At 56.1% G+C, this 8,328-nt stretch overlaps 2 protein-coding genes across 2 annotated transcripts in view; both read right to left on the minus strand.

Moving 5' to 3' along the window:
* AP3B2 (adaptor related protein complex 3 subunit beta 2) overlaps positions 1–7,358 on the minus strand; it is a 29,138-nt gene extending 21,780 nt beyond the window's left edge. The window contains exon 1 of the mRNA XM_032836883.1: positions 7,104–7,358. Coding sequence (XP_032692774.1) covers positions 7,104–7,216 — 113 coding nt within the window. The 5' untranslated portion in view covers positions 7,217–7,358. The remainder of the gene's footprint in view (positions 1–7,103) is intronic.
* LOC116854755 overlaps positions 7,335–8,328 on the minus strand; it is a 5,062-nt gene continuing 4,068 nt past the window's right edge. Inside the window, exons 4-5 of the mRNA XM_032836901.1 lie at positions 7,565–7,702; positions 7,335–7,355 (exon numbers count right to left, since the gene is read on the minus strand). Of these exons, the coding sequence (XP_032692792.1) occupies positions 7,335–7,355; positions 7,565–7,702 (159 nt within the window). The remainder of the gene's footprint in view (positions 7,356–7,564; positions 7,703–8,328) is intronic.

Below are 8,328 nucleotides of genomic sequence, written 5' to 3' on the forward strand. Positions count from 1 at the left end.
TGTCCTGGGAGAAATAAATGAAGATTTGAATAAATGACCCCGCCACACGGCTGAAAGGAAGAGAGGTCGTCCTCAGGCCAATACATAAATTCCATGCACTGTCCAGTGAAATTTCAATGAAGGCATTTTGTCAAACTTCCTGACATGGCAGCAAAATTTGCCTGGAGCTTCAAAGAATAATTTGGGGAAGAAGAGAACAATGGAGCAATGACAGGCAGCTCACCCTCCGGGAGCTGCAAACACAAAACAGGGCAATGACAAAAACTCCATGGTACCAGTCTAAAAACAAAGTCAAAGGTCCTAGGGGACAATTTCATCAATGGGTCTGAATTGGTACATTAGGAACAACCCACCAGTGGAAGGAAGAACCTTTCCTTCCCGCACATACACGCTGCTGGGACAGCTGCTGTGCAGCAAAACATTGAGCTAGTCCACGCATCTCAGGCCAAAAGAAACCCCACATCTGTGATTAGTTGTGAAATGATTCTTTTATATATATATATATATATATATATGTATATATATATATATATATATATATTTAAGATTGTTATTTATTTATTTGACAGAGATCACAAGTAGGCAGAGGCAGGCAGAGAGAGAGAGAGGAAGAAGCAGGCTTCCCGTGGAACAGAGAGCCCGATGTGGGGCTCGATCCCAGGACCCTGGGATCATGACCTGAGCCGAAGGCAGAGGCTTTAACCCACTGAGCCACCCAGGTGCCACGTGAAATGATTCTTAAACATAGAAGTGGAAGAGGAAATTTTTCTTTTCAAGGTCATAAAGTTATCAGTAACCAGATGGCTAAGGTTTAATTTTTTTTTTTAACTTTGGTATATGAAACTACATTAAAGAAAAAGAAAATAGGGCAACTGTATTCGTTTGCTAGGGCCGCCGTGACAAAGCATCACCCACCAGGTGGCTTAAACAACCTAAATTGATTTTCTCACAATTTTAGAGGCTAGAAGTCTGAGATGGTGTCAGCGGGCATGGTTTCTTCTGAGTCCTCTCCCCTTGGCTGGTGGATGGCTGTCTTCCTATATCTGCACAGGGCCTCCCCACCCCTGCGTGTCCCTGTGTCCAAATTTCCTCTTCTTATAAGGACACCAGTCAGACTGGATTAGAGGCCTAAAGACCTCATTTGAACATAATCACCTCTTTAAAGACCCCTTCTCCAAATACAGTCATATTCTGAGGTCTGGGGGTTAGGATTTCAACACAGGAATTTGAAGGGGACACAATCCAGTCTACAATAGCAACAGAAAGGAAACTATTGGGGATGTGGCAAATTAAAATTTAATATTCAAAATGAAGTACTGATATCAATTTAAGGTCTACATCCAGCATTCACTGTCACGGCTGCTGCAAGCATAGCCACCCTCCACTTGCCCTCCCAAGTAGACATAGCCCTGAGCTGTAGCTCCCCATTCCATGAGTAGAGTACAGTCTGATATTCCTTGGCCAGGTACCCTTGTGCAGTGAACAACCTGCCCAACCATGCTCAGTGGAGCACTGGGCTAGGGGCTGGTGGTCAAAGACGTGAACAGAGAACTACGAATATACTCATGGGAAAAAATGTGTCTGTACACAGCTGATACAGCTGTGGGACAACTGATGTGCTCATGTGTCACCAAAACAGTTCCAAAATGTGGTGAGCAGCTGTGTGTGGGGTCCTGCACAGTTCTCTCATCTCCCAGACGATACTCTGATAACCCATAGCTTGCGACCCAGGCTAGAAAGGAATCATCAACGGTAGAAATTAAAAAGCAGTGAAACATTTAGAAACAACAGAAAATCAGAAGTCGGGGGGAGCAGTGAGAGCAAGGAAAAGCAGGACGACGGTCGCAGGCAGGCACGTGCGATGCTGCTGCAGGGAGATGAGTAGCGACGGAGGCTCAGAGGAAGAGAAGACGGGACGGCCGCCGCGTGCTCCGGCTGCATCCTGCAGGGACGCCTGCGCGCCTCCACACACGCAGAAGGACGGAAGTGGGGCTAAGAGATGGGTGTTCCAAGGCTTTTAGGAAGTGTCTTTTCTGAACAGATTTTCTGAAGGAAAGCGAAGTAGAAAGATGAAGCTTTCCAGAACACACAGGACTTGCTAGCTTCACATGAAGGCAAAAGATGTGCAGCCCCAGCCATGTTGATCTAAAATTCGCTCACATGGGGGACGCCCCCCAAATCAGAGGGTCCTCTCACTCCCCCAAACACAGACCTGAAGGTCAGTTCCCAAGGGGCAGAGCTCAGAGAAAGAGGGACAGACCATGCAGCCGGGCCTGGACAGCGCTGCAGCTGCGGCTCGTGGGAGGGGAAGGAGAGCCGGGCCCCACCGTCCCCAGGGGACAAACGCCCACCACTGAACTGCCAGGTCCTTCCTCACATACACCTCACGGTCAACTCACACCTCACCAACACCTACACACCCAACACACCCCCCGTCAGCGCCATCCACGCACGTACCGCAGACACTCCCATATGTCCCCCACACCTCCCTCCACAGACGTGCCCACACCCCCCCGACACACCTGCACCCCCAGACACACATCCCAAAGGTATCCCCACACTCCTATACCTACACCTCATAGATATATCCACACACCCCCAGACACACCTGTACCCCAGACACACGCAATTCATACGCAAACCCACACACGCCACAAAAGCCTTCTGCAGACACACACCCACAGCCCCAGAGAAACCCAGTCACAGACCCACACACCTCCCATTTAGACTCCTCCCACAAAAACACTCTCCACGTGTAAGTCCACATATCCGCCAACACACGCTTCCCCTATCCATCCCTAGACACCCACAAACACAGACACACCCCACAAGACCTCTCCGTTCTCCCCCACACCCTCATCTGGACACGCACAACCCACACAACGCAGCCCCCCCATGCCTCCTCCGCCACACACCACGTACACAGACGCCCTTGGACAGAGCTGTCACTCCGGTCTCATTCCCCAGTGTCCAGCGGACTCCTGGTTGGGATTCTGGAGGATGAATTGAGGCTTCTAGGATCAAATACACACAGACTCATGGATCCTCCGGCCTCCTTCTGAGGGGTCAGCCTGGGGCAACCTCCCTGGGAGCAGCCGGAGTTTGCCGGGTGCTCTTTAGCTCTGGGTGTTCTCTAAAGCAGACTGCCTCACGCCCGGGTGTCCTCACGACTCCCAGAAATGCCACAGGCCCCTGTCAAATGCCCCAGGGCACTGCTGCAGTGCCCATACCGCCCCACCCTCCCGGCCTAGTGCCTGCACCCCAGGCCCTGAAGGCTCCGGGCCAGGCCCAGGGGAACTGAGGGAGCAGAGGGACTGGGGGTAGACAGTGCACAGAGCAGGACCCCCAAATGCCCACTAACAGACAGCAGCTCCCTCCTAGGATGGGCCCACTTCGGGCCCCACGTCTTCATAACACCAGCTCGTGTGCCCAAGAGGGAGAGGAAGCGAGGGATACACAGCGAGGCTCTGAAGCCTGGAAACTCCAGCCTCCCATGGTCAGATCCCCTTACATCGTCTTCACTCTGACCTGTCCCCTGGCCTGGCCTGAGGAACTCTCCAGGGGCCAGGCAAGGGGCAGAACCTGGCACTGAGGCCAGCCGTGCTCACCCCCCCTTGATACACACCCTCCTCCCTCTCACCACCCGAACCCCAATCTACCAGGTGGGCCTTAGCCTGTCTCAGAACCTCCCCTGGAGTCCACCTGAGCCAGGACGGGGCGGGGCGGGGGGGCAGGTCAAGGTGGGATCACAACATTATCCCCCTCCCGAGAGCTGCCGGAGTTAAGTTCAGCCCCTTCATGCCCTCAGCCCCCACACTGTGCCCCTGACACCTCCCCCTGCCCTCAGGACCCTAAATCCCAGCGGGGTCCTCCTCCTGAGGAGCTGGGATGTGGAAGAGCCCGAGCCAACAGCAGCGGCTGCCCACCGCTTCCTTCCCAGCGTCGGGAGAGGGTCCCCAGGAGTCCCTGTACCTCAGCGGCTGGCTCTGGCTCTGGCTCTGGCCAGGCTCTGCGCAGGGTCCCTCCAGGGGCGCTTCCGGGGCTGTGTCTTCCTCGGGGGCCTGCAGCCACCGCAGCTCCTCGGGCTGCAAGGCCTGGTACCAGGGTGGGGGCCCGCCTTCGGGGCCCAGCACGGGGCTGGCGGCCTCCTGGTCAGCCCCACAGGCCCCTCTGCCCCCCGGCCTCCCCGCGGCCCCCGGGAGCTGCAGGAACCGCTGCATTGGGCACCGCCAGGTCCTGTTCTGAGATGAGACTGAGCTGACCCGGGAGCCAGGGATGCCTGTCGCTGTCCTAGACGGCCCGCCCCCGAAACTCGGAAACCAGACACGGGCAGGGAAGGAGGCTCTGGTTTCCTTTTCACTGCTCAGAGACAGGACTCAAGAGGGGGAGGAAGGTAGGGAGTGGGGACTAAGACACCCCAATCTCTGGCCAGGGGGCAAGCGGGACAGGGGAGAGCTGATCCAGACAGAGGGGAGGGACGCCCTCCTCACCTCCACTCTCCAGCCACATCTGGACCTCGGCCTCCCCAGAACTGCTCTTGCTCAGAAATCCTGAGCACCTCCTGCCCACTCTGACCCAAACCCAGAGCCAGGTCCTCGATTCCTTCCTTCCTATTGGCCTTCTCTGATCTCTACTTCCTCCCTCCCCGGCCCAAGGGGTTCTGCCCCCTGGCTCCAGCGGCTCTCTCACTCACACCCCTGGCCCTCCTGTCCGTGCTGCCCCTACCCTGCCAGGAGTAGCTGGCTTTATTTGCTGCATTTCAGACACCCTTGATGTGCCTCAAATCCCCGCCCACAGCCTTGCTCTCTTGCTCTCAGAGCTTCGGCACCTGCTTCTCACAGAAAATGAAAGGCCTCAGACAAAATCCCCAACACCTGCCCCGCTTCTCCTTCTGCCCTCCTTCCCTTGGGCAGCAATCCTCCTCAAAGCCAGTTCCGTCCTCCCCCACCCCCCAGCTCTGTGTGCCTCTCCTCCCACCACCCAGGGGTCCCCGAGCCTTTGGTTCCCTTCAGCCTCTCCCACACTACCAGCTCCTCCCAACAGCAGTTAGACTTGCTCTCCCATCCTGATAATAAATAAAAAAATAACAGCACAAATAAAATAAACAAACCTTCTTGAACTACTGATCTCCTCAGGCAACTTTTTTTCTCTCCCCTTCACAAACTTCCAGAAAGCAAATTTCTCATTTGCTGTGTATTGTATGTGTATTGTATTCACCTCTTATTTGCCCCTCTACTCACTTGCACTGGTTTTAGACACTGATAAGAATTTAGGGCTGAGGGGCCATGACGTCTGGAACTTACATGGTTCAGCCAAAACTATTGAAGGCCAGAGGGTTATACAAACCAATTATGGCAGAATGTCAACAGTGGTTGGATGGAGCTGGAGGATATTCTGGTACTCCTTGTATCACGCACTCAATTTTTCTGTTTGTTTAACATTGTTCATATAGAATGTTGGGGAAAAATTATCTAGCTTCCCCTCTTCGGACTTGGCCAGACTCGTACCCCAGGATAGGAGGTGGGGAGCAGTGCGGGGTTAACCTGCTCTTTGTCAAACCAACAGTCATGATTTCTTTCCCTTGTTTGTGTTGACCTTGCTGGTGGCCTCCTCCATCTTGAAAGCACATTCGGTTTTCCTCCTGTCTTTGGTTTACTTTTCCTCAATCACCTTCAAACACTTTCCCCTGCAATCTGGTCGTCCCTAACGTCTGCATCTTCCCAGTTCGTCTCTGCACTTTCTGCACGCATTTCATCAACTCTCCCTGAGTTATCTTAACTTCCTTCTGTGGCTTTGATTAATGCATATATGTTAATAACCTTTCCTGCAATCCCAGCTACCTAATAGGCTTGAATATATCCCTCAGAGCTTACAATCTGTCTGTCAAAAGCTGGGCTCAACATTATTTTCACCAACTTGCTTGTAACGTCTTTATTTCCAATAACACTGTACGGTGCTACCATCTATCCAGTTACAAGAAATAGTAACCTGAGTATTATCCTTATCTTCTCCCCCCATTTAAGCATCAGGTCTGTGACTTCTACTGCCTCAGAGGTCCTCAAATCCTCTGCCCCTCCCACAGTCTAGACCACCCTCCTGTCCCCCTCCTTTGTCTCCTACTCAAACCAGCATACCCCCAATGTCTTCTCCACAATCCAGCCGAGAATCCTTCTAAAACGCCAATCTGAGATCACCTGCTCTTGGTGAGCACTTGGCATCCTCCCACCCTCATTTCTGGTCACTCCAGGGGCTTGCACACGATTCGGGCCATACTGCATTAGCACCTACAAAACGTGTGACCTGGCTTCCCACCTCCCTACAGGATCTTTCCTCTGCCTGGAACATCCCTCTCTCTCCCCGCCCTCTGTCCTCCAGGGACAGGGACCAGCTTCTAGCATCCCTCCGACGCTCCTACAATACGGATTCTTCCCCTGTGCTCTCCTCTAGAGCCGCCAGAGGACGAGGACCGAGGGCTGTCTCAGGATCACGCCTGTATTCACAGGGACTAGGAGGAGAATGGACACAGCAGCCCCTTACAAATGCTTATTTCAGGATTTACAAACAAACGAAAGAACCAACGAGTGAGCCGAAGGTGGGGGGTTGGTGGTAGAAGGGTGGGAAGTCCAGGTGGGGCTGAACTCTAGGGTCAAGGTGGGAAGCAGGAGTGTGTGAGCACCGGCCAGATGGGAGGAGATGGGGGCGCGAGCGTGGAGCCAGAATGAGGGAAATGGATTTGTAGGAGGGGCCAGGCCTGCGAGGTTCCGAGGGCCCCAGAGCAGCCCTTCCCAGCCAGGCCCCAGGCTCAAGCTCAGGGACGCTGACCCCTCCCCCGCGACCTGCTGGAGCCGGCTCGCCCCGCGCGAAATCGCCGGGGAACCTGTAGTGCAAACCCACAGACCGCAGGCACGCCCGGGCGGGAGGGCCGGCCCCTCCGCCGCCGGCCTGCAGCCCCTCCTGGGGTCCCGGCTGGGCCGTGGCGCGGGGCGCCGGCGCGGGGGAAGGGGGCTCCGGGGCCCCGCCGCCGCGGGCGGGGGCAGGGCGGGCTTCCGGTCGGCGCGGCCGGGGCGCTGTCCATGGTGCCGGCGCGCCGCGGGCTCCCTCACCGCTTGTAGTCGGAGGAGAAGATGCCGCCGCTCGCCGGGTCGTGGCCGTACTCGGGCTCCCCGGGGCCGGCGGAGCCGCCCTTGTCTTCGCCGTAGGCGGGGGCGGCCGACATGGGGCGGCCGGGCAGAGCGCTTCGCCGGGGCGGAGGCTGGGGCCGAGGAAGCGAGCGCAGGCGGGGCTCCGCAGAGGCCGCAATCTGCGCGAGCGGAGGCAGCGCGCGGATTTATCAATCAGCGCCGCGCCGTGAGGCTCTTAAAGGCACCGGCGCGTGCGGAGCGGAGGGCGTGTCCACGGAGGGGGCGGGGCCGTGCCGCAGGGTCTGGGCCCGTCCCCACTCTCGGAAATCCCCGCCCCCTCCCCTTCCCGGGAAAGGAGACTCCTGTCCTTTAGACGGATTCGAGGCACCTCCGCGTCCTGAGGAGGGACAGCCTTCCCGGAGAGGCAGAGCGCCTTCCCTCACCCTCCCGACCACAGGGTCTCGGTGGAAGGTCCCGACCACCCGGCTCCGCTCATTCCAGACCCAGCCACATATGCTCCCCCGGGCAGTGGAAGGAAAGCCGGGGACTGAAGAGGAGGCTGTGTCCCAGTGCTGGGGGTCCTAGAGCGGGAAGGAGGCACAGCACCCAGAGACCCGCTTCGGAGACCAAGGACGCACCTTCTCCCAGCTACATATTTCCTAGAAAATCTGGGTCCCTCGGATGGTGTCTTGGTTTCTCACCAGGAAGCCAGGGGACTTCCTGGACGTGACAGAATTTAAGGAGGTTTTGTCCGTGGGAGGAGCCTACAGCCGGCTGCAGGCAGAGAAATGGAGACTGAATAGAAGGGACAGTGAACCCTGAACTCATCTTTGCAAAATAGTTTAATGACCATTTCTGAAGCCCCAATGCACAGTCAGGAGGGCCTAAGGTCACAACTATTCCACACTCAAGTTCAGGTCCACCGACATCTTGGAAGGAAGGGAGAGAGGGAAGAAGCTGGGTTAAGGTCTGGTTGACAGCCAGGGCTCCTGGATCATGTGAGGCCTCCAGCTCAGCTGCCAAGGCCCAAAGTACCCCCAAGGAAAGATGGCCTGGATCTAGAGAGAAAGTAGTGACCAGGTTTTGGGAAAGGGGTGAGATCCAGTTGGGCCCGAGTTTGGGCCATCGGATTGGATGACTGAGGTCTCTTGGCTGGGTTTGGAGGAGGAGGAGGAGGAGGAGGAGGAGGAGGAGGAGGAGGAGGAGG

This window comes from Lontra canadensis, unplaced genomic scaffold, assembly GCF_010015895.1.
Source record: "Lontra canadensis isolate GAN:19392208 unplaced genomic scaffold, GSC_riverotter_1.0 scaffold94, whole genome shotgun sequence".
Taxonomy (NCBI): Eukaryota; Metazoa; Chordata; class Mammalia; order Carnivora; family Mustelidae; genus Lontra; species Lontra canadensis.